The sequence below is a fragment of the Lepus europaeus genome, chromosome 5 (genome assembly GCF_033115175.1).
Source record: "Lepus europaeus isolate LE1 chromosome 5, mLepTim1.pri, whole genome shotgun sequence".
NCBI lineage: Eukaryota > Metazoa > Chordata > Mammalia > Lagomorpha > Leporidae > Lepus > Lepus europaeus.
In genome coordinates, this window is record NC_084831.1 from 126,700,086 (window position 1) to 126,725,858 (window position 25,773).

General features: G+C 45.8%; 2 protein-coding genes and 1 pseudogene across 2 annotated transcripts in view; 2 read left to right on the forward strand and 1 right to left on the reverse strand.

Annotated features, from left to right (window-relative positions):
• Positions 1 to 13,370, forward strand: part of SDHC (succinate dehydrogenase complex subunit C) — a 37,528-nt gene extending 24,158 nt beyond the window's left edge. The window contains exons 5-6 of the mRNA XM_062192622.1: positions 9,185 to 9,348; positions 12,530 to 13,370. Coding sequence (XP_062048606.1) covers positions 9,185 to 9,348; positions 12,530 to 12,634 — 269 coding nt within the window. The 3' untranslated portion in view covers positions 12,635 to 13,370. The remainder of the gene's footprint in view (positions 1 to 9,184; positions 9,349 to 12,529) is intronic.
• LOC133761228 (U2 spliceosomal RNA) lies at positions 8,382 to 8,543 on the forward strand (annotated as a pseudogene).
• A 2,864-nt stretch (positions 13,371 to 16,234) lies between the features above and the next one.
• Positions 16,235 to 20,328, reverse strand: CFAP126 (cilia and flagella associated protein 126). Its single transcript, XM_062192621.1, has 5 exons — positions 20,302 to 20,328; positions 18,838 to 18,900; positions 18,606 to 18,686; positions 16,935 to 17,111; positions 16,235 to 16,578 (listed from the first exon to the last, which is right to left on the reverse strand). The coding sequence occupies exons 1-5, from the start codon at positions 20,326 to 20,328 to the stop codon at positions 16,354 to 16,356; spliced, it is 573 nt and encodes a 190-aa protein (XP_062048605.1). The 3' UTR covers positions 16,235 to 16,353.
• Positions 20,329 to 25,773: the final 5,445 nt, after the last annotated feature.

Sequence of the window (25,773 nt, forward strand, 5' to 3'; positions counted from 1 at the left end):
GGTCCCAGCATGTGGTGTGCTCGTACTTCAGAAACTTGGTGCCAGCTAGAGTTGTCGGGGTAGGAGAGGGATTTCTCTTCTAACTTTTGCTTTGGTGAAGTAGTGGTGGTATTGAACATGGACTTTGTTTCTTTTTTAATGATCTGATTGATTTATTTGAAAACAGTTACAGCGATAGAGAGGGAGAGACAGAGAGATCTTTTATTTGCTGATTCACTTCCCAAATGGCCGCAATGGCCATAGCTAGGCCAAGCTGGAACCAGGAGCCAGGAGCTTTTTCCAGGTCTCCTACGTGGGTGTAGAGGCCCAAGAACTTGGGCCATCTTTTGCTGCTGTCCCAGGTGCATTAATGGGGATCTGCATAGAAGATGGAGTTGGGGGCTGAGATTGTGGCGTAATGGGTTAAGTCACCATCTGCAATGCCGGTATCCCGTGCGGGTGCTTGTTTGAGTCCTGGATGTTCCACTTCTGATCCAACTCCCTGCTAATGTGCTTGGAAAGGCCATGGAGGATGGCCAAGTGCTTGGGCACCTGCACACAAATGGAAGATGTGAATAAAGCTCCTGGCTCCTGTCTTTGGCCTGGCCTAGCCCTGGCCATTGCAGCCATTTGGGAAGTGAACCAATGGATAGAAGATCTCTCTTTCTGTCTCTCTCTGTTACTCTGCCTTTCAAATAAATAAAATCTTTGAAAAAAAAAAAAATGGAGCAGGGGGTGGTGTTATGGAGCAGTAGATTAAGCCACTGCCTATGATCCCAGAATTCCACTTGGCTCCAGTTACTTCTTTTTTTCTTTTGTTATTATTTGAGAGACAGACAAAAAGAGAGAGCTCCTATTACAAATTGAACTAGATTTGCTTCCTTAAGCTCATGTGGACATTTGAACCCCAAAGTCTTAATGTTAAGCAGTTCTAGTAGCTGATGGATTAGGGTAGAGACTTGATTCAGTCATGGTATCTGAGGACGGGGCCTTTGAGAAGTGATTGGATTAGGCTGCTAGGGTGGAGCCCAAGACTGAATCAAGATGGCATGATAAGGAGACGCCACACAGAGGCGTGGAGGAAGAGTGTGTTTCCTTTGTCTCTGCTACCTGGCTTATCATGCCATCATTCCTGTGCACCTGTTTCACCATTGCCCGCCTCTACCAGATGCCAGACTACTGGGGCCACCTGGTCTTGTACTCTGATCCTCCAACTGTCAGCCAAATTAAACCTTCCTCCTAAGTTGCTCCTCTCAGATATTTTTGTTAAAGGAACAAAAAGTAAAATACAACTCCCATCTGCTGGTTCACTACCCATATGCCTGCTGTGGCTGGACTGGGTTGGGGCTGGAGCCAGGAGCCCAAGCCAGGTCTCCCCTGTGGGAGGCAGGAACCCAATTACTTGAGCCATCACCACTGCTTCCTAGGGTCTGCACTGGTGGGAAGCTGAAGTCAGGAGCTGAAGCCGGGAGTGACACCCAGACACTGATGTAGGATGTGGGTATCTTAACCCCTAGGCTAAATGTTTTTCGTGTCTTTCAGGGCCTCTCCTAGGCTTCTGGAGACTGTGTTTGTTTAAGGGTTACTTATTTGAAAGTCAAAATTACAGAGAGAGAGAGATCTTCCATCCACTCGTTCACTCCCCAGATGTCCACAATGGCCAGGTCTGTGCCAGGCTGAAGCCAGGAGCAAGGAGCTTCATCTGAGTCTCCCACGTGGGCGGCAGGGGCCCAAGCACTTGGGTCAGCCTCTGCTGCTTTTCCCAGGTGCATTAGCAGGGAGCTGATGGGAAGTGGAGCATCTGGGACATGAATTGTCACCCATACGGGATACTGGTATCGCAGGTGGTGGCCTTACCCCTTACCCATAGCGCCAGCCTCAAGACTGTTTTTACTGAAATGATCATCAGTTTGGCTAGTGGCTCTTGTGTAGGGATCCTACATTTAGGGAGTTGTAGCTGAGGCACTGGCAGGAATTACCTGAAACTAAAACTGTGCTGTTTGCAAACAGATACATGCGTGCACATACATACACAGAGTTGAAAGTCATGTAAGGATAGGAATTCCTATCTAAGATCTGTTGCCACTATTCCTATGCTATCATGGGATGATGGAATCCAGGTGTAAAGATGATTGGTGTTGCCTAGGAATCCATGTGTAGTTCCTGGTTTTTAACTTACTTGCTCTGAACTGATAAATTTCAAGATTAGGCCATTCTAGGTGTAAATTCATAATTACTTTTATTTTTGCTTGTTTAAAAAGTTTTAGGTTGATTAAGAAATTTTTAGATTGATGTTTTCTGCTTGGTTCAGTGGTATTAATAAACAGATTTGAGCCTCAAAATTACTGGAACAAGAACAGCTTATCAGACTATAGTTTTCCTTATTATGTCAGTGTATTATGTCACTGCTGAACAGTAAAAGGATGTTGATTCTTTCATAGACTATAAAAATATTCATTTGCTAAATATGGCTAAAGTTGAACATTTCACAGCTGTGCTTGATAGTTACTTGCTTTTTTCTATCTAACACCCTTTGAATGGCCTTGGCATCATCAGCATGTATCCTAATTTTCCCAAACCTTCTTCAGTAATTCTGTGATAGAACATAGCTGCTTTCTGTAGGATGGTAGTTATCCTTTTTTCCTTCAGATGCCGAAGGTCTCTTCTTCAAAACTAGCAAAAAGCCACGTGGGTGACTTGTGCAAATAATAACTCTTTGAAATTCAGTTTATTCCTTATAAAGTAGGCATATTAATAATGCCTATGTCAGAATTGAATTTATACCCCGAATGTTGGCTTATAGAAATAGGATGGAAAAGTATGATAAATTTAATGGCAATAGACTCTTAGAAGATGTTTTCAGAACCAAATGGTGAGAGAAACTGGATTATTTTGCCTGAAATGTAGTCCGTTTCAGCTACTGTGATCTTGGCATTCTTGTGGCCTTCTTACCTTTTCTTTTTCACATAGCAGGAAGCAGTCTCTTGAAAAATAAATGGAAATCATGTCACTTCCTTGTGTGGAATCTTCAGTGACTCAATTCAAGTTCAGATCTCCCCCACAGCCTCTGCCTTGCCAGATCTGGCCCTCGCCTGACTCACTTGTGCCATTCCTCCACTTGCTCTCTGCTCCAGCTGCACTCCCTTGGAACAAGCAAAAACCTTTCCACCCCAGAGCCATTGCGGGTTTTGTCCTGTCAGTCTGGAATGCTCTTCCCGACCCTCTGCTGTACTGTGTGATTGGTTCCTTCCTGTCCTTTAGATCTCCATCCGATTGTCAACTCAGACTACCTTGCTTTTCACCATATCTGAAGTAGTAGCTTCTTTGTTAATTTTTTATTTCACGGAGCTATTCCATCCCAAGTATTATCGCACTGGTTCTTTCTTGCATAGCTTTTATTAAACTGTTTGTAGTTATTTCGCATGGTAACCTTTTATAGATCTGTCTCATTACACTGTAACCTCCTCCCAGAGCGGGCACTGCATCTTATTATTTACCATTCATACCCTCGAGTACTCAGGAACATGTTAGTAAATCTTTACGTACTAAATGAATACACTATGGAAATCATTTTGCTCATAATGGTCACTTCAGAAATGTTCACCCTTTTACCTTCTAATTAATCTCTTCTTATGCATTATAAATTAGGAATAATAGATACATAGCCTCTACCCTCAAGGGTAGAGAAATAAGACATATTTGTAATGCGCTGTGATATCTTTTTAATAAGAGGTATGGAATCCCAGAGGAGAGACCAGTAAATACCCTGGAGGAATTGGAGAGCTTGGAAGAAGGAGAATTAGGAGAATGGGTAAAGAGGAGGTGGGGAAGGAGTCCAGCAGGGAAGCTCTCTTGTACAGCGTCACAGGGATTAGAAAACACCCAGAGAAGTTGGATAATGATCACGAGGTTTGGTTGCATTAGAATTGTGTATGGAGTGGGTGCTGTGACATTGCAGTGGGCTAAGCCGCTGCTTTGGATTCCTGTATGCCATATCAGAGGGCCTGGATTGAAGACCTGGATCTGCCCCACTCCAGCTTCCTGCTAATACTTTGGGAGCCAGTGATGATGGCTCAAGGACTTGGGTCCCTGCCCCCAACATGGGAGACCCAGTTGGAGTTCCTGGCTACTGGCTTTGGTTTGGCCCCACCACAGCCATTGCAACAATGAAAATTTCTAAATAAATTCTAATATAAATTCTTTCACAATGTGTATGATTGGCTGTCTGTTGGAACAAACCAAGAAATTTATAGATGTGTCACTGGATAATGTACAGTCAAAACATCAGTAAGAGTTTGTCAAAATGTATATATTAGGTATGTACAGTTTTTCTGTGTTTTAGTGACATAGGAACAGATTGTAATTGAAATTAAGGCAAAAATCCAGTCAGCAGAATTATATTCTATTTCAGGGCACAAACTGGCAGCGTATGGACCATATTTGGTTAACAGATGTATTTTGTTTAGTTGTACTGTGATTAAAAGAAAAATTCAGGGTCCTTTGCCCATTTTTAAATTGAATTATTTGTTTTCTTGCTGTTGAGTTGTTTGAGTTCCTTGTGTGTTCTGGGTATTAACCCCTTGTCAGATACATAGTTTGCAGATATTGTCTCCCGTTCTGCAGGTTGTCTCTTCATTCTACTGATTGTTTCCTGAAGCTTTTTAATGTAATCCCAATGGTTTTTGCTTTTATTGTCTGTACTTTTGAGGCCTTACCTTAAAGATCCCTGCCCAGACCAGTGTCATGAAGTGTTCTCAGAAGCTTCATAGTTTAGGGTCAGCCTGACTATAGTTAACAGTAACGTATAGGATATTTCCAGAAAGAATACAACTTTTTAAAACATGAAACATGTATACCCACCCACACATCCTCAACAATTCTTTACGAACTCCATTAGTCTGTATTGCCTTAACTTCCTTGTGCCATGCTTGATTCAAACAAAAACTGAGTGGCTTCTGCATTTTGGGTTTGGCCTGCCCATTGGGAGGTATAAAGGTTGGGGAGGGAAGTGGTGATAGTGGTGGAAAAGGGAAAAAACGAAGGCCAAGGATTGAGACGTTGAGTATTTTATTCTTTAAAGAGTCTGGGGCAGAGAAACACTGAACCTGGAAGACACAAATTACTCAGTCAATGGAGAAGTATAATCTTGTACACACGGGTGACTCTGATTTCTCAGGCCTAATCTTGGCCCAGGTGACATTTTGTTTAAAATTGTTTCCACCATTTGCTCTGATTTGCTGGGTTTGTTTTGTTTTGTTTTAAGAACTTACTTATTTGAAAAGCAGAGTAACAGAGTTGGCGGGGGGAAAGGGGGAAGAAAGAGAAAGATCTTCCATCCAGGTCTCCCATGTGGGTGGTGTGTGGGTGTTAGGGGCCCCACATACTTGGGCCTTCTTCCACCACTTTCCTAGGCAATATTAGCAGGGAGTTGAACTTGAAGCTGAGCAGCCAGGACTTGAACTGCTTCACCTGCTGTGCCACAACGTTGGCCTCTGATTTGCTAATTTTTATTTTCACTTTCTGGGCCTTGGTTTTTGTTGTTGTTGTTGTTGTTATCAGAAGAGATATCCTATAGTGTATATTAACCTATTATAGTCTTATTTTATTTTATTTCAGTCTCTTGTAATTGAGATAAGACTAAAGACCAGGTAGGCTTTGAACTGTAGAAAATGCATCAAGAATTTTTGTTACCTTTGAGATCTCTTGAGATATATATATATACATATATATATATATATATATATTTAAGATTTATTTATTTTTTTTAAAGGCAGAGTTACAGAGAGGCAGAAGTATAGAGAGGGAGACTCTTCTATCTGTTGGTTCACTCCCCAGATGGCTGCAATGGCTGGAGCTGAGCTGATCTGAAGCCAGGAGCCAGGAGCTTTTTCTGGGTCTCCCACGTGGGTGCAGGGGCCTAAGGACTTGGACCATCCTCTGCTGCTTTCCCAGATGCATTAGCAGGGAGCTGGATTGGAAATGGAGCAGCCAGGACTCAGCCATATAGGGAATGCTGGCACTGCCAGCCCCTCTTGAGATCTTGAAAGAAGTTGAAGACCTTCTCTTCTGTTAGATCACCATTTCCTTTTCTACTTACAATAATGGCAGCCGGCGCCGCGGCTCAATAGGCTAATCCTCCCCTAGCGGCGCCGGCACACCAGGTTCTAGTCCCGGCCGGGGCGCCGGTTCTGTCCCGGTTGCCCCTCTTCCAGGCCAGCTCTCTGCTGTGACCCAGGAGTGCAGTGGAGGAAGGCCCAAGTCCTTGGGCCCTGTACCCGCATGGGAGACCAGGAGAAGTACCTGGCTCCTGCCTTTGGATCAGCACGGCGCGCCGGCTGCAGCGGCCATTGGAGAGTGAACCAACGGCAAAAGGAAGACCTTTCTCTCTGTCTCTCTCTCACTGTCCACTCTGCCTGTCAAAAAAAAAAAAAAAAAAAAAAAAAAAAAAAAAAAAAGCCTAGTTGGGATTATAAGAATTAAATACGCTGTAGGAAGTTCCTAGCACAGGCTGAGTGCTGACATTAACTGCACTAACAATTGAAGCAGTTAATACTGTACCTCTCAGAACATGGCTGATCATTTGTAGTTAACATTCTCACTCTCAGCCCTTCCTGTTTGTTTGTGACTGTCATGTCTTTGTCCATACATTACCAAGATTGGATGACTTGGGAACACTGTGTCCAGAAGAGAAAATTATCTGGAACACTTTACTTTATCTCAGTACATGGGTATTCCTGACCCCAAGAGAGGTTGCAGGGAAGTGAACGGCAGGGTTCTTCCTGGTGAGAGCCAAGCGTGCCACTGAGGTGAGGGAGCATCAGAGGCTGTCAAGGAGTCTTAATCATCACCGGGGCTCTCAGTTCGGTCACTTCGCAGGGACTTACTAAGAAGTGTCCGAAAGGGCTTTTGATGGCTTCTGGGAGTGGCAGTAGAACTTACTGAGAGTCTACACAGTCCAGGATATAGCGTTTACTTGCAGTTGGGCCATCAGGAGCTGTTCTTGGCAACCAAGCGCAAGTACCATTTACTTTTTTCTTAGTGATTAGATGGGACAGCTTCAGTGGTTCTGTCTTCCCAATTTAAATTGTTTCACTTTTAGAGGAATGGCCACTCGTAGCAGTACTAACCATTAGAAGACCAGACTCTGATATGGCTGCCTCACCCTAGGACAGCACCATCTACTCTCCATACAACCTACCAAAGTGAAGAAGTTTTGAAATACCTCCATTTCCTGGGAACTTCCGGAAGATCCTTCTATGCATGAGTGTATGCATGAGAGATGCCTGTTTTGATCCTTTAGCCATTTTGATGTGTTTTTATTTATTTTGAGAGATAGAAAATTCATCCTCTTGGGGCCAGCGCTGTGGTACAGCGGGTTAATGCCCTGGCCTGAAGTGCCAGCATCCCATATGGGCACTGGTTCTAGTCCCAGCTGCCCCTCTTCCAATCTAGCTCTCTGCCATGGCCTGGGAAAGCAGTAGAAGATGGCTCAAATATTTGGGCCCCTGCACCCACGTGGGAGACCTGGAAGAAGCTCCTGGTTCCTGGCTTTGGATCGGCATAGCTCCAGCCATTGAGGCCAGTTGGGGGTGAACCATTGGATAGAAGACCTTTCTCTCTCCCTCCCTCTCTCTCTCTCTCTCTGCCTCTCTCTCTGTGTAATTCTGACTTTCAAATAAATAAATAAATCTTAAAAAAAAAAAATCCATCCTCTTTTTTGCTTTCCAAATGCTGCAATGTTCAGGACTGGGCTGGGGCTGGAACCAGGAAATGGGAATGAAATCCGGGTCTGTCACAAGGGATGCAGGGATCCAGTTACTTGAGCTGTCACTGTTGCATGCAGGGCCTGCATTGGTGGTAAACAGGAGTTAGGAATAGGGTGTTGGACCCAGGCACTATGATGTGGGAGATATGTGTCTTAACCATTAGGCTAAATGCCTGCTCCCATTTTAAAATTGGGTTATTTATCCTTTTAAAGAATTTATTTCGTTTTATTTGAAAGTCAGAGAGAGAGAATTCTTCTGTCTACTCCCCAAATGCTCACAACAGCCGGGGCTGTGCCAGGCCAGAGCCAGAAACCCAGAACTCCATCTGGGTCTCTGCCATTGTTTGTTGCTTCCCAGATTCACGTTAGCAGCCAACTGGCTCAGAAGCAGAGTGGTCAAGACTCTAACCGCGAACTCCGAAATGTGCCCCTGGACAAACATCTGCCCCCTAGTAATCTTTTTGTTGTTGAGTTGTTCTTCATATATTCCTTTATCAGACATATGACTTGCAAATATTTTCTCCTGTTCTTATAGATTGTCTTTTAACCTATTGTTTGCAGCACAAAGGTTTTTAGCTTAATGAAGCCCAATTTACCTCTTCGTTTGTCACATTGTCACATTTAAGAAACCCTGCCTGTCGCTTCTCGGCCTTTTGGCTAAGATCAAGTGTAGTAAGAAACCCTGCCTAATCCAAGATTGTGAAGATTTGTTCCTGTTTTTTCATCTAAGAGTTTTATCATTTTAGCTCTAACACTTAGGTGTCTGATCTATTTTGATTCAGATTTTTGTGTGGTAGAGAGTATGAATGATTTGAAATTTTTTTTTCCACTCTCTACACTGGACTTTTTTTTTTTTTTTTTTCCTTCCGTTGGTTCACCCCGCCCCCCCAAATGCCTGTTATGGCCGGCGCGCTGCGCCAATCCAAAGCCAGGAGCCAGTGCTTCCTTCTGGTCCCCCATGCAGGTGCAAGGCCCAAGCACCTGGGCCATCCTCCACTGCCCTGCCGGGCCACAGCAGAGAGCTGGACTGGAGCAAACGAGACAGAATCGGCGCCCCGACCAGGACTAGAACTCGGGGTGCCGGTGCTGCCACAGGCGAAGGATTAGCCTAGTGAGCCACAGCGCTGGCCTGGTTTTACTTTTTCTTACTGAGATGAGGATGTACGTGTAGCAAGTTTGCTCCAAACTGGCCAGTGAGGTTTTCATAACGAGGGTTGCTGAAAGCAGCAGTGTGTATTGAAACATGGCAAATTTACATTACTCTCAGATCCCAAGTAAACTCTCACCGTAAACTTGAACACGAGTTTAAATTTTCTCTATTTTGAAAATATGGTTTCGAACTGTATGAGGCGGCAGGGGGAGGGGTAAAACAGCGTCGGGCATTGTGCTGGTTGTGCCAGGGGAGGGGCAGCTCTGATGGGCACTTGGTTTTCTCCGCAGGTGTCTCTCTTTTTGGCTTGTCAGCCCTGTTGCTCCCGGGAAACTTTGAGTCCTATTTGGAGCTTGTAAAGTCCCTGAGTCTGGGGCCTGCACTGGTCCACACGGCTAAGTTTGCCCTTGTCTTCCCTCTCATGTATCACACCTGGAATGGCGTCCGACACTTGGTGAGTCGATTGTGGATTTTATATTTTCTAGGGGAGGGGAGAGGGGAGGTGGGAGGCTGAGAGGATTCTTTGCTGGATCGCTGGGCTCAGTGGTGTTTTTAAGGTGAGTTGTACTGGACCTTTTTACCAGATCCTCCTGGGGAAAGCTAAGCAAGACTTCCCGGGCATTGGGTGTACAGCTGAGCGGTGGGGGTGGGCCGGGCAGGTACCTGCAGGGTCTCCATGTGAGCTCCAATGTTAAGGGGGTGTTATTCAAACAGACCTCTGAAACCAGATCCCAGGTCTGGCCTGGACTGCATGCTTATTGGAGAAATAGTGTTACCTACTAGGTGTCAAGTATTGCTCTGGGCCTGGAGTGTCAGTCTAACACTCCTGTCAAAAACTAAAGGACAGTAGCAACAACAAAAATAAATAAATAACATTCTTGTTGACTCTGAAAAGTTTGGCCAGGCTCCCTTTATTACCTTTTGCTATCTTGACATCAGATTGTAATTTAGCTGTTTTTGTTTGTTTTGAGTGTTTGGTTAGAACTTTAATAGAAACTGAGTGCCAAGGATCCCCGGGTTTAATCTTGTATTTAGGGGTCTTTGGGTGGATTGAAAACGGTCCATACTGTCTCCTGCCTGGCCTTGCCGTCAGCTCAGCTCTAAACTGATGTCTTTCTTCCCTTTCTGAAGGAAGTGAAGCTGAACCGAGCCTGCCACAGGCCATCAGTCCCTCTTCCAGCGTCTGCAGATCTTCTGTTTTGTGCTCTCCCTACCCCTAGTCTTGCATCCTTCCTTGGGAAGACAATTAAAATTCCACTCTTTACATTACTTCTGAACCTCAGCCAACTGTCCGCTGGGTGCTTTTGCCTTAATTGGATCTTTTATAACTTGCACACAGAGCCTTTGGGACAAGCACTTTCTGAGTTTCAGTCTGCTCCAATAGACTGTTTAATGGGCTACAAGACGTGAGACTCGGTGATCTATTAAATTAAGTTTATCAGTCAGCTGTTCCCTGGGACAGTGTTCAGTGTCTTTTAAAATGACTTCACTTCGCTGAGGGGCAGGGGGTGGAGAGGGACAGTATTTGCAGAACAAAGCTCTCTACAGAAAATCAGCTGAGCAGCTAGCTCCTGTGTCCAGAGCCTGCTGAGGGTGGCGGTGGGGAGGGACTTGCCAGATATTTGCTTTTGTCTCAGAATGGGGGGAGGGAAGGGAAAGAGGTTTTTAAACTCCCAGCACTGGGTCAGGGCCTTGCTGCCCTGCTTCCTGCTGGTGTTGAGAGCAGTGAGGAGCCTAAAGGCTTCCCCTAATGCTTTGCTCTAAGCCCTGAAATCTGCTTACTTTTTTTCTTCTAACAAGGACTGGCTCTGAGTGTAGGTCGAGATTCCACCCGTTTCCTGTGAGCCCGTAGTTTCTGGCCTCTGGCCTCGATGTAAAAGCAGGAAGTTCCAGCGTTTCTAGCGTTCTAGAGAAGGTCCTCCTGACACCATCACCTCTCGATGGGACGTGCCCCGCCCCCCACTGTGCCTGTCCTCGCATGAGCAGAACAGCTCTTGGTGGAGTCTGCTTGACTCCTAATCTGAGCTCTGAAGCTGTCTGGGGTGTGAGGCAGGGGCATCTTCTCATTTGATTTTTTTTCCCTCTCCAGCTCTTCTCTAGACTCTAGTTAGTTTTATTTAGACGGTAGGTGTGTGTGGGGTGTGTGTGTGTGTGTGTGTGTGTGGCAGGTGGGACCTGAAGGTTCTAATTTGGCCCTATAGACTCTGACTTAAAATACGTACTATGTCAGTGTTCCAAGGGCACAAGCAAGTCTAGTGTTTTTAAAAGGTGGATTTTGACCCACTGGGTAGAAAATCAATTTAGTGGGTTGCTCCCAACAATAAAATAAATTTAAATAGAATAGGAAATATAGAATATAACACATATTAGAAGCAGTAAGTTTGTCTATTTCATAAATTTTTGCTATGTTATACTTGCATATCTACTGTATTCCAACTTAAAAGATGTTTCCTTTTTTAAAAAATAATTTTTTTTGAGAGGCAGTGAATTATATAGAGAGCTCTCATCTGCTGATTTGCTCCGCAAATGCCCACAGTGGCTGGGACTAGGTGGGGCTGAAGCCCTGAGCCTGGAACTCAATCTAAGTCTTGCACATGGGTAACAGGACAGGAACCCAATTACTTGAGCCATATCACCACTACCACCATGGGTCTGCATTAGCAGGAAGCAAGAGTCAGGAGCCAGAGCTGGGCATTCGACCCAGGCCCTTTGACATGGGACATAGATGTCCTAGGCGGCATCTTTACTGCTAGGAAGATGCCTGCCCCTAAAAGATATTTCTTAGGGGGTCATAATCAAAACAAAATTGAGAAGTATCATTCTGGATCCCAAAGAATACTCTATAGAATACTGGTCCTGAGATATACATGATCCATCTATAAACAAGGATTGGCTTTATTTAAGAAATTATCACATAGTATATCATAACTACATACAATTTTTATGTCAAAAAAAATTTTTTTTTAAATTTTTTTTTGACAGAGTGGACAGTGAGAGAGAGAGACAGAGAGAAAGGTCTTCCTTTGCCGTTGGTTCACCCTCCAATGGCCGCTGTGGCCAGCACGCTGTGGCCGGCGCACCGCGCTGATCCCAAGGCAGGAGCCAGGTGCTTCTCCTGGTCTCCCATGGGGTGCAGGGCCCAAGCACTTGGGCCATCCTCCACTGCCTTCCTGGGCCACAGCAGAGAGCTGGCCTGGAAGAGGGGCAACCGGGACAGAACCGGTGCCCCGACCGGGACTAGAACCTGGTGTGCTGGCGCCGCAAGGCGGAGGATTAGCCTAGTGAGTCGCGGCACCGGCCTATGTCAAAAAATTTTAAATGAAAAAGCTATGCATATGATATCTCCTATTTATAGATGTACAGTGTACTTTAATAAGTTATTTAAGTGGTCTGAAGAACAGTCCCGGTACCACCCACTGCCACACAGAGGGACTTGCTCTTCTGTCTTTGGGAGAAGTGGGTGGGAGGGGCATACCCTAGGTTCTGAGAAGAGTCAAGGTGGAGCCTAAGGCTAGAAGTGCTTTTCCCTAGAGTCTTGCTGAGAGAAGGTGCCCGTTCTAGTCGGTAGGTTTACTTTCTGACAGAGGGGCTGTGGGACCTGAGTCCTGATTACCGACTTCTTTCTTTTTCTGCAGATGTGGGACCTGGGAAAAGGCCTGAAGATTCCCCAGCTATACCAATCTGGAGTGGCCGTCTTGGTTCTTACTGTGTTGTCCTCTGTCGGGCTGGCCGCTATGTGAAGAGCTGAAGTTTCTAGCATGATCTTCCTACAAATTATTACACTGATTTATATTCATGTTTGCATTCTCCTCTCCAGCCAGGGCAGATCTCTCCTGACTTGCCAGATCCCTCTGTGCTTGCAGATCCCCTGGGAACCCTGTAGCGGTAGAGTAGCTTATGGAACCAGAGCAGTGGGAAAGGATCCAGTTTCCCCATTTCTAAAGATGGAGTAGCTGCAAAACCTTGCTTTTCCTGCCCACAGCTTGCAGCCTACTCTGAGCCTAAGAGCCCTTATTCTCTCTCCGTGTTGGGCTTTGATATGTGCTGAGGGTCAGCTTTTGGCTCCTTCTTCCTGAAACAGTGGAAACAATGCCAGCTCTGTGGCCTCTGCTCTGCGGACTGGGGTTGAGGTTTTGGGTGCCACTGCCTGTGGGTTGCTGGCTTAAAGGACAATTCTGTTCATTAGTCAGAGCCCAGGGCCTTTTGCACCCACACAGCGTGACTGAGAGATGGGAGGTGGAGAGGAATTAGCCCGTCCCAGCTAGAGGGAGATAAAATGGGTGAGTTGGTTCTTGGGAAGAAGATATATATCTTGGTACAAAAGGAAGACCCAGAAGACTACTGTTGAATATATTAAAGATTATTTCTTTATCTTGTATTTCCAGAAAACCATAACTCTTAATGCCATGTTTTCAAACCCAAGTTCATGTACCATGTTTTTCTCTAGCTGAATTAAAACACTCGTTTTATTTTGGACTCTCCTTGAAATCTAGAGAAACCAAGTGAATGGCTGTTGAGGAGCCAGTTTCCTCCCCTTCCCTCGGGTCTCAGGCATTTACACCCCCCAGTCTGACCTTTCCCAGGAGGGAAGCTGACCACTGGAAAAGTTTTCAGGGGATGAATTGCTTGTCCAAGTAGCCAGGGACTTAAATATCACAGAGAAGTCTCAGAAAAAGAAGGAGAAAGGGAAGGAGTTCGGCGTGGAGAGCTCTTGGGCTATTGCAGGCTCCAGAGTCCCACTGAGGACTGGTTATAAGCTTCATGGGACAGTTCAAAAAATTACCCAGTGAGGGTCACCCCGACCAGTGGCGATAACAGCTAAGGCAATGTCGTGTGGGGAGAAAGGAAAGTAGAGATTAAAGGGTGTGGTGAGGGAGGGCATTATTGAAAACCCAGCGAAAATTTAAAATCTACTGGGAAAACCTGCTGCTTTTGCAGTCCATCCAGGCCAGGCCTTTGGGTCTCTGATTCCCTTGGCAGGAGTGCCGGTTTGATAGTCTTTGGAAACTGGAATAAGAAGAGATCCAGTTTGTCACTCTGAGTTGTTGGCCAACTAGTTAAAGCCATGGGTTGAAATGAGAAGGAGTTAACAGTGATTCTGGCTGGTTCCACTTGACTGGGAAGACCTTACTAAGCTGAGATGGGGGACCTGCTGCCTGGACAGTCTTCCTCCAGCCCTCGAATAGTCTGGTCTTGGGTACGATCCCTTCTCCCTCTTGCTACACTGGCCCTGCGAGGTCCTGGTACCTTCCTCCAGTTTACACCAGCTGCCCTTGTCCTTGAGTGAGGGACAAGGGTTCCCGAGGTACACTTCGACATTGGGAGTGGGAAAGGTCTGGCAAGGGCAGTGCCAGGAAGATGTAGAATGGGGTCAACGATGGACAGACGTTGGGGGCTGAGCAAGAGAGAGGGAACTTCTTGACTTTTCTGGTGATTGATGGATGAAGGAGTGTGGCACAGCATCTTGTGTTACTCTCTTAATTTCTTCTTACCATCCTCTCTTTCTTCTTTGTCTTCCACTTTTTTTTTTTTCCCCAAAAAAGCTTTATTTATTTGAAAGGCAGAGTAATAGGGAGGGAGGGAAAGAGAGAGACACGGAGAGAGAAACATCTTCCATCCCTTGGTTCACTCTTCAAATGGCTTCAATAGCCAAGGCTGGTCCAGTTAAAGCCAGGAGCCCAAAGCTCCATCTGGGTCTCCCATGTGGGTGACAGAGGCCCAAGTACTTAAGCCATCTTCCTCTGCCTTCCCAGGCACATTAGCAGGGAGCTGGACAGAAGCAGAGTGGAGGGGACTCCAAATGGCACTCTGAATTGGGATACTGGCACTGTAGGTAGCAGTTGAGCTCAGTCACTTCTTGATTATCAGTTTTCAAACTTTATAGGGGTACTTCAAAAGCTTGTTGAAAAATAGAATAAAAGATGTTTATTTTTGGTATAAAACTTGTTTGAAATCTATATAAGAAGTTTTTTGTTAGTGAAAAACACATGATGAAAAAAACTATGCATAGGGGCAGGCATTCAGTACAGCAGTTAAGTTGCTACTGGGGGGGGGTGGTGGCAGTGGCACTATGGCGCAGTGGGTAAAGTCACAGCCTGCAGCGCCAGCATCCCATAATGGCACCGGTTCGAATCCCAGCTGCTCTACTTCTAATCCAGTTCCCTGCTAATGTGCCTGAGAAAGCAGCAGAGGATGGCCCAAGTACCTGGGCCCAAGCACTCATGTAGGAGACCCAGAGGAAGCTCCTGGCTCCTGGCACAGCCCTGGCCACTGCAGCCATTTGAGGACCAAACCAGCAGATGAAAGATTCTCTCTCTCTCTCCCTCTCTCTGTAACTCTGCCTTTCAAATAAACAAAGATGCTGCTTGGGACACCTGCACCTGCCTCCCATTTTCCCATCAGCTCTGCTTCTGACCCAGCTTCCTGCTGATGTGCATCCTAGGAGGCGACAAATGAAGACTCAACTACCTGGGCCCCTGCCACCCATGGGCAACCCAGAAGAATTCCAGACTTCTGGCTTCCACCTGCCCCTGCCCCAATACTGACCCCAATGCTCGCCTTTAAATTGTTTTTTTTTTCTGTGCTCTTGTAATGTACTTTTATTTATATATAAAGTCAAACAAGAACAGCATCGTCTACTTAGGCTTTCCTGGCTTTTCTTCCCCATCTTTGGGAAACATACATACACATACAGTACTAAATACTGCCAGTTTTAAAACCATCACATTGGGGCCGGTGCTGTAGTGTAGCAGGTAAAGCCGCCACCTGCGTGCTGGCATCCCATATGGGCATCGGTTCTAGTCCTGGCTGCTCTACTTCCAATCCAGCTCTGGCCTGGGAAAGCAGTAGAAGATGGCCCAAGTCCTTGGGCCCCTGCACCCACGTGGGAAGACCTGGAGGAAGCTCCTGGCTCCTGGCTTTGGATCGGTACAGCTCCGGCCATTGTGGCCAATTGGGAAGTGAACCAGTGGATGGAAGACCTCTCTCTCTGCCTCTCCTCTCTCTGTAACTCTGACTTCCAAATAAATAAATAAATCTTTAAGAAAAAAAAAACAAACTGTCACATGTGCATGTTCCGAATGAAAACTGCAGGGGTAGAGGCGAGGGCCTGGCTCTGTGACGGTCTGCCTTTTTGCTCATTCAGATTTGTTTTTGTCATTTTTGGCGTATAACTGAAATGTGTTCCACGCCACCCCCCTGCCGTGTACTTTTCCCTACTCCGTTCCCCTCCTTTCCTTCTTAAGGGTTATAAGGCAGACACAACCAGCGCAGAAAGCACGGATCGCTAAAGGATTCAGCAAACGTTTATTTTCCAAATTTGCCTCTCCTCTTGCCCCATGATTTCTCTGTTCCACATTCGTGCCTGGAAGTCTGACTTCCCTCGGTCTCCAGACAGCTTATTCAGTGTGGCTCTTGGTCTCTGGAAGTTCCAAGCTTGCATTTCCGGATCTCGGCGAGATCAGTGTTCTAGCAGACATGGGCTTCCAGGTGGGCTCTTGGGCGAGCTGGCCTGGCTTTGGGGCCCTGGCGTGTGACCTGCGGAGGGGTGTGAGCTTTGGGGTTGATCCGGGGACCCGAGGTTGCCGGCTGGAGAGCTGGGAATCACGGTTGCACTTGGCGCTTGCTGTACAGACTTTGGGACACACTTCTTCCTGCGTTTCTTCTCACTGTCTGGATCGTTGGGCTGGCAGGGGCAGAGTGAAAGAGAATCAGGTTCCTGGCCAGGCCCAGGTTATTTCCAGTCTACCCCAGAATTCTCTGACTCCCTTTCTCTCCCATACATGGGCAGAAAATCAGGTTTCCAGTGAGAGTAGTTAAATCTGATTCCCCTAAACTCCTCTTGGGATTAGGTTATTTTCTACTAGAAGGGGAAGATGTCCTTAGTTCACTGGTGCAGGCCTCAGAGGGCGGAGACTCGGCTGGGTAAGAACTGGCTAGAGGTTCCCTCTGCTGGGGTAGTGGTGGTGTAGCAATAGACAGTTTTTTGAGGTTGTAAAGAAATGCAGCCAACGGGGTTTGGGGTTAAATGGGAAGAGATACCTTGCCAAAGATTTCAGGACGCAGCCCATTAGATGCCTTGAGTAAATCGGGGTTTTTCTGTATCCACGTGGTGAGCGAGGCGGCGGCGGCCGCTGTCCGGGAGGTCAGGGTCACCCGAGCAGGGGGTATCTTCAGAGGCATTTGCCAGGTGCCCAGGAAGGAACCCCAGGGACTTGCCTAAAAGGAAAAGGGATTCTCAAACTGGGATTTCCACTCCCAATAGCTGACCTATTGGCAGAACCAGTGTTTGCCCTACTTCCATTGTTTACCTTTGGGAATATATGATAATGACAGTAGACTGAAAGCGCCATCTCCCCATTCATCCTCCCCTCCCCTGTTTAGGTTACCTCTTGTTCTGCCCCTCCCCTCTGTCAAATCCTACATTGTAGAACCCCAGGTTAAGCTGTTGCCTGCAGCACCAGCATCCCATATTGGAGCACTGCTTCCAGTCCTGGATACTCTGCTTCTGATCCCACTCCCTGCTGACAGCCTGGGGAAGCAGCAGATGAGGGCCTAAGTGCTTGGGCCGTTGGCACCCATGTGGGAGACCCAATGGAGTTCGGGGCTCCTGGCTTTGGCCTAGCCTCGTCCATTGCAGCTGTTTGGGGGAGTGAACCAGCAGATGGAAGGTCCCTCTCTCTCTCTCTCTCCTTCTCTCTCTCTCCCTCCCTCCCTCTCTCTCTAAGATTTATTTATTTCAAAGAGCTACAGAGAGGCAGTGGTGGAGAGAGGTCTCCCATATGCTGGTTCACTTCCTAGATGGCTGTACTGGCCAGAGCTACGCCAATACGAAACCAGGAACCAGGAACTTCTTCCAGATCTCCCATGTGGGTGCAAGAGCCCAAGGACTTGGGCCATCTTCTACTGCTTTCCCAGGCCATAGCAGAGAGCTGGATTGGAAGTGGAGCAGCCAGGAGTCGAACTGGCGCTCATATAGGATGCCAGGACTGCAGCTTTACCCGCTATGCCACAGAGCTGGCCCCGGAAGTTCTCTTTTTCTCTGTGTCCACTCTCTATGTTGCTCTCTCAAATAAATTTTATTTTATTTATTTATTTATTTATTTATTTATTGGACAGGCAGAGTGGATAGTGAGAGAGAGAGAAAGGTCTTCCTTTTTGCCGTTGGTTCACCCTCCAATGGCCGCTGCGGCCGGCTCATCGCGCTGGTCCGATGGCAGGAGCCAGGTGCTTCTCCTGGTCTCCCATGCGGGTGCAGGGCCCAAGCACTTGGGTCATCCTCCACTGCCTTCCCGGGCCATAGCAGAGAGCTGGCCTGGAAGAGGCGCAACCGGGATAGAATCCGGCGCCCCAGCCGGGACTAGAACCCGGTGTGCCGGCGCCGCAAGGCGGAGGATTAGCCTGTTAAGCCACGGCGCCGGCCTCAAATAAATTTTAAAAACTAATTCTGCATTCTTAGGCGAAATGAGGCAAGAGCGCACCCACAGCGTAAGCATCAGTACCCGAGGACTTACATATGGATCTTTCCTCAGTGTAAGGGTTTCTGAGTGCTGAACACAACTCCATTCTGTCCTAGGAGCTGGCTAGACATTTGGGGGCATTCACAGTAAAACAAGAAGGAGACTGAACTTCTGTTTTCCAGAGAGTGGTGCAGTCTCCCAGTCCCATGCCTCAGTTTACCTCTCTTGGTGGGGATGGCGACGGGTGTCTCACCTTGGAACGGGGCACTGAGGGCAACAGATGACCACGATCGTTGGCGATGATCTGGGTGTAGCCTTCATGGGAAGAGATTCTCTGAGGTGGAGGTGGGAGGGAGAAGTGCTCGTGAGTGAGAGGATGTCTAAGGGGTTTGAGTTAAGGGCGTGGGGAGAGGAGGATGTAGAGTTTAGAGAAAGCTAACAGGAATTGGGTGATGAACAGAACTAGGAACCACATATGCAGATACCTCTTTTGTTGGCTTGGCAGGAGACCAGTTCTGCAGATACTTCGGTGAGAAAGCTTTTTCGTACTGTGGAGAGAAAGGTGAGAATCCCTGTGAGGCTCGGAGGCCCCGCACCCCAGGAATGATGAATGGCATAATTCTTTATATTTGAAAACCCAAGACCTGAATGATCACATAGTTCCTAACTCACTGTAACGAGGGTGGCACTTAATGGACTGCGTGTGTGCGGTCCGACGGGAGCCAGTCACCACACAGAGCTCTTGAGTTCCTGGAGTGTAACCAGTCCACACCAAGGTGCTTGGCACTGGACTGGGTGGGCATTTGGCACAGCAGTTAGGACCCCATTGCGACTTCTGCATCCCACATCAGAGTGCCTGGTTCAAGTCCCAGCTTCTCCACTCCCCCTCCAGCTTCCTGCTAATGTGCACCCTGTGAGGCAGTGGATGATGGTTCAAGTCCATGAAAGACCCACATTGAGTTCCGGGCTTTTGGCTTTGGCCTGGCCCAACCCTGGCTGTTTTCGGTGTTTGGGGAATGAACCAGCAGGTAGAAGATATCTCTCTCTCTCTCTCTCTGCCTTTCAAATAAAAAGAAAATAAATATTTTTAAATGCACTGGATTTTGAAGATAGTACAAAAAAAGAATGTAAAACATCTTATTATAATTTAAAATGCTGATTAAATGTTGAAATTATAATCTGAGTTTCTTGGGTTAACATTAAAACTAATTTTAATTTTTTTTACATAACAACTAGAAAATTTTAAATTACAGTTGTAGCTCATACTGTTTTTATTGGGACTGGTAAATTGTGACTCAGGGGCTAAATTCATATTGATGCCCATTTTTAAATGGCCTGAGAGCTTAGGATGGTTTTTATAGCTGAGCACCTGCAAATGATTTGACAAAAGGGAACACTAACTTGGAATTCCAATTAAGCAAAATATTTTACCCCCAAAAAGAATTCAATTGTTTTCATTGTGTCACAATTATCATCCTCAATAATGCATTATTTTGAATGTGGTCAAAAATTTTACGGAAACATGTTTTCTGTCACTATTTAAGTACCTATGCGGTATCTGTGACTTCACCACTCGGCCCACAACGTCTAAAACAGGAAGGTATTTCAAAAAGTTTTGTGGATTAAAGGAATTAAAAGAGAAATTTATTTTGGTACAAAACATTTTAAAATCCATACATAGGTTGTTCATCACACACAATTTCCATGAACTTTTTGAAGACCCCACATATTTACTCTGGCCGGTTACGGAGAAAGGTTGCTGACTTTTGGTTTACACCCTGTTCCTTTAATCCACAGACACTCATTGCTATTTCTACGTCCTCCTACTCTCAGGAGGTGAAACATTATCTCAGCTCCTCAAAGACCAGAACCCTATGGTAGGGGTCGATTCAAAGGTAGAGACTGAAAGACAAAATCACAAGTTAAAGAAGTAGAAAAAGAGAATTTACCTGGTTAGCACTGTAGTTAGTGGCCATGATCCTGCTGTGTTTACACTGGTTGCCTGGCAACTGCAGAAGCCAGGCTGTCCGGGTGGACCTCCCAGGCAGCAGGGGCTGGCTGCCCATTGTTCACTGCCTTGGCCCACCACACACACACACACACACACTCACACACCGCTTTTTGGTCCATTTTCATTTTATGAAAAAAGCAGAGCAGCAGCTCTTTTTCTCTAGCATAATTACTCCTGCTCAAGAACTTTCAGGTTGTCCCTAACTGGCATTTTTAACCAATTTATTCAAAAGGCAGCACTTAGAGGGGAGGAGAGACAGAGCAAGAGAGAGATCTTCCATCCATCTGCTGGTTCATCTCTGATGGATGCAACCAGCAGGGCTGGGTCAGTCAGAAGCCAGGAGCCAGGAGTTTCTTCTTTGTCTCCCACTTGGGCCATCTTCCACTGCTTTCCCTGGTAATTAGCAGGGAGCTGGATCAGAAGAGGAACAGATAGGACTAAACCAGCGCCCATATGGGCTGCGGGCAGAGCAGGTAGCAGCTTGACTTGCTGCCTCTTTTCCTTTCCTTTTCAATTTTTACTTATTTGACAGGCAGAATTATAGGCAAAGAGGGAGTGACAGAGAGAGATCCAAATTTGCATTTCTTTTTCTTTTTTTAAGTTTTGCATATTTATTTTATTTGAAAGTCAGAGTTACACAGAGAGAGCAGAGGCAGAGAGAGAGAGAGGTCTTCCTTCCCCTAGTTCACTCCCCAGTGACTGCAACGGTCAGAGCTGAGCTGATCCAAAGCCTGGAACCAGGAGCTTCTTCCGGGTCTCCCACATGGGTGCAGGGTAGGCCATCTTCCACTGCTTTCCCAGGCCACAGCAGAGAGCTGGATCAGAAGTGGAGCAGCCAGGTCTCAAACCGGCGGCCATAGGAGATGCCGGCACTGCAGCCAGCGGCTTTACCCATTACACCAGAGTGCCAGCCCCATATGAGCCTTTTTTATTACTTTAATTTTACCCCGAAAAATGACCTTTTGTGTCTTTACCATTCACTGTTGGACTACTGATCACTTTTATTAATCTGTTTCAACTCTTTATATATTAAGAAAAGTAGCCTTTGTCCAAATATGTTGCATACATTGTCCTAGTTTTTTATTTTGTTTGTGGCTTTTTTTTTTTTTTTTTTTTTGCCATGGACAAGTTTCTAGCATTTTCGTAGTCAAATTTGTTATTTTTTTCTGTTTCTGTGTGCCTTGAGTGGCTTTTTATAAATTTTAATATATAAAAAATAATTCACCCACTGAGTTTTTGTTTCGGCTGAAATTTAGGGAACAGATTGAGGTCAGGTTGCAGATGCCTAACTAGTTGCCTTGGCATTATTCATTAAATGAGCCGGTTTCCCCCTACTGGTTTCAAATGCCACATTTATTGTATTCCCTAATATATTTGCATCTATTTCCAGATCCCATTGTTCTGGGAAGAATGGTAACCATTTTAGGTTATTTGTCTCTCTTCAGTCTGAAATCCCAGGTGCAATCCTGTCTTGTCTTGTGTGAATTCTTCTAGTTAAAATCCCACAGACCCTAGGAAACGGTAACAGAAACAGGAGCAGTACTGTAGAGTTTCAAGCTTCTAACTTTGTGTTGAATTTTAACCTTTCTGTAGGTGAACTGGTTGACTTCAGGTATAGCTGGTAGTCTTTTACTAGGTCCAAATTTAACTCTTGCAAAGTTGGAAGGGCTCAGAAAGCCTCCAGAATATGCCTTGAAGATATTTTTATCATTCACTTAAATTAGGCCATTAGGACATCTTTTGTTTGGATTGAAATTACCTGCTATTGGGGTGAAGGGGTTTTTTGGTTTTTTTTCATTTGTTTGTTTTTTCATTGTATTTGAAAGAGAGAGAGAGGGAGGATTTTTCCATCTGCTGTTTCGCTCTTCAAATGCCTACCAGCCAGGGCTGGGCCAGGCCAGAGCCAGGAGCCCAGAGCTCAAGTCAGGTCTTCCATGTGCACAGAGACCCAAATACTAGAGCAATCATCCCCTGCCTCCCAGGGTGCACAGGAGCAGAGAGCTGGCTTGGCAGCAGGGGACCTGGACTGAAGCTGGGCCCTCTGATAGCCAGGCAGCGACTTAACCCCTGAGCCAGACGCTTGCCCCCAGTGCATGTTTCCTTAGTCTGTGAGTAACACAGTTGTTCAAGCTGGACCTCAGTGAGGGAAACTGCCAGCATGGGGGCTGCAGCCAAATTGCCTGGATTAAATTCTGGCTCAGCTAAATGTGAGGCCTTAGAAATCGCATCTCTCTGAGTTTCACAGTCCTTGTATGCGCACTGAGGATAGCCTTCGTTGTGAGCATTAAGTAAATGTAACATGCCTACGTTGAGTGACCAATGCACAGTGAGTTCTCAGTAAGTTTTTAGAAATACTTAGTTATTTGCTTGTTGAATTATTTGTTTGAAAGGCAGAGTTACAGAGAGACGAGAGAGCTCGTCCATCTGCTGGTACACTCTCCAAATGGCCTCAATGGCCAGGGCTGTATCTGTGTCTCCCACATGAGTGGCAAGGCCCAAGGACTTGGACCATCGTCCACAGCTTTGCCAGGCTCATTAGCTGAGCTGGATCAGAAATGGAGCAGCTGGGACTCAAACAGATGCCCATATGGGCACCCAGATGGGGCAGGTGGTGGCTTAACCCCCTTGCACCACATCAGCCCTGAGTGCTCAGTAATTTTAGCATTATCACTGGTTTAAGACGGCCCCGTAGAGGGGAAGGAGGGAGGAAGGAAGAGATTATCATCATGTTCTTAGAACTGAATCTACAAATCACATCGAATGTTAAAAACTAATTAAAAATTAAAAGTTAAAAAGAACAAAAATATATTAATTAATTTAAAAACAAAATACTGCCCAGTAGGAAGCTCCTATTCAGGGTATCTTGCAGAGAGAAGGGAGGAATGCATTATAAGCCACAAGAGAATTTAATAGACTCTAAAGGTGGGAAGTATCATTTGGGCCTTGAGGGCCAGGCTGCTGGAAGGCACAATGTGATCAGAGTGACTGTTTCCTCTCCCATTGTTTATGTTTCTCATTGTAGTGTTTTATTTTGATTTCTCTTCAAGGCGGCCACCAGGATTTGCTCCCTGGCTGAGAACCACTGTCTTAAGACCATCTGGGTTTGTAGCTTTCCTACACCTAGGAGAGTCTTACTAACGTAACAGGAGAGAATGAAGAGAACACAGAGAATGCTGGTCAGTGTAAGTGGGGAGAGACCACAGAAGATGAGGTTCTCCTACTTCTGCTTTCACCTAGTGGCTCTTAAAAAAAAGGTAACAACTCTCTCAGCTGTCCATTTTTGTGTAGTTTTCAAAGATTTTGTGTATTACAAAAGAAAAATAGAAATACATTATACATTACCTATTATAGAAATTATAGCAACCATACTAATTTTTTAAATATTATTTTATTTATTTGAAAGATAAGAGTTAAAGACAGAGGTAAAGCCAGAGAGAGAGAGAGAGATCCTCCATTTGCTGGTTCACTCCCCAAATGACCGCAATGGCCAGAGCTGGGCTGATCCGAAGCCAGGATCCAGGTGCTTTTTCTGGGTCTCCCACGTGGATGCAGGGGCCCAAGCACTTGGGCCATCTTCTACTGCTTTCCCAGGCCACAGCAAAGAGCTGGATTGGAAGAGCAGCAGCTGGGACTCGAACTGGCACCCATATGGGATGCCGGTGCCGCAGGCTAGGGTTTTAACCCACTGCGCCACAGCACCAGCCCCATTATTTACTTTTTAAAAATTAAAATTTATATTCTAGGTATCACTATATCTTAATGCATATAGAGCTTCCTTATTTTCTATAGCTACACAGTACTACATTGATATTATATTATGATTATTTAGTTTCTCCTTGTTGAACTGTTAGGCTGTTTGAAGTACTTGCTATTACAACAATGTGGCAATGAGTAACTATTCATGTGTTATTTTGCATATGTTTGAGTATATTTGTAGCATAAATTTATAGAAATGAAATTATGAAGTCCAAGGGTATCTGTATTCTGATAGATACTGGCCCATTGCCCTCCACAGAGGTTATACCCCCACCCTTTTTTTTTTTTTTAATTAAAGGTTTATTTTATTTATTTGAAAGAGTTACAAAGAGACAGAGGGGGAGAGACAGAGGTCTTCCATCTGCTGGTTCATTCCCCAAATAGCCTCAACAGCCAGCTCTGGGCCAATCTGAAGCCAGGAGCTTCTTTCTGGGTCTCCCACGTGGGTTCAGGGACCCAAGCAGGTGCAGGGCCATCTTCCACTGCTTTCCCTGGCCATAGCAGAGAGCTGGATGGTAAGTGAAGAAGCTGGGACTTGAACCAGAGCCCATAAGGGATGCTGGTGTCGCAGGTGACGGCTCAACCTCCTCTGCCACAATGCCAGCCCCAGGTTTTTCGCTTTCATCCCATATCACTTCCTAGATAGTAATAGGATTCACAGCAACTTCTCCCTCAAAAATTCGCATTGTTAGATAAACTATCTCATTTATGCTTTTTAATTTATCACTGCTAAATGTTAGCAACTTGATGTATCTTCTTCTCATGGCAACTTTAAAAACCATAAAAATGATTAGCACCCAATGTTTAGTAAACACTTGGGCATCTCTCTCATCTGTTGCACAGTGTCACTAGCCATATGATCAGCTCTCCAAAATTGCAACTCCGAGGGGCCCCCCACAGGACCTCACGCAGGCAGGTGCTGAGGGATCTTGGACTGGTAATATGGCTTTTGCCTGTTTTCCTAGGTTGACAGGATTTTACCCCACCAAGCTACTGGGCCGGTTTTGAACTATTCAAACCCCTTGCTTGTGTGTACTTTCTGTATTTTCTCTATGGGAACTGAAAACAGTTTTGTAATACAGTGAGCTCTGAAGAGCTGCATGCCTGCCAACTTCTCTGTAGAGCGCAAATTAGCTGATTCAATTTTCTTTCCTGAAACTCTGGCTCCCTCTATTGGAGACTGCTGTTATATCCCTCCACAAATCCCATAAAATATCCCCCAAAGAATAATAAGAATCCTTCCCTATATGGCTTTAATAACCAAAATTATCTGAGACATCAGATCTGAGACATCTACTACTATGGTGAGAATTAAATTTATGCTTGCTTGAATAACCCAGAATAAATAAAGGCTATCATGGAAGCAGTGTAGTATGTGATAGCTATGTGTGTGTGTGTGTGTGTTTAAAGATTTATTTGAAAGTCAGAGTTACACAGAGGGAGGAGAGGTGGGGAGAGAGAGAGAGAGAGAGAGAGAGAGAGAGAGAGAGAGAGAGGTCTTCCATCCGATGATTCATTCCTCAATTGGCCACAACGGCCAGAGCCAGGAGCCAGGAGCTTCTTCCACGTCTCCCATGCGGATGCAGGGGCCCAAGGAGTTGGGCCATCTTCTACTGCTTTCCCAGGCCATAGCAGAGAGCTGGATGGGAAGTGG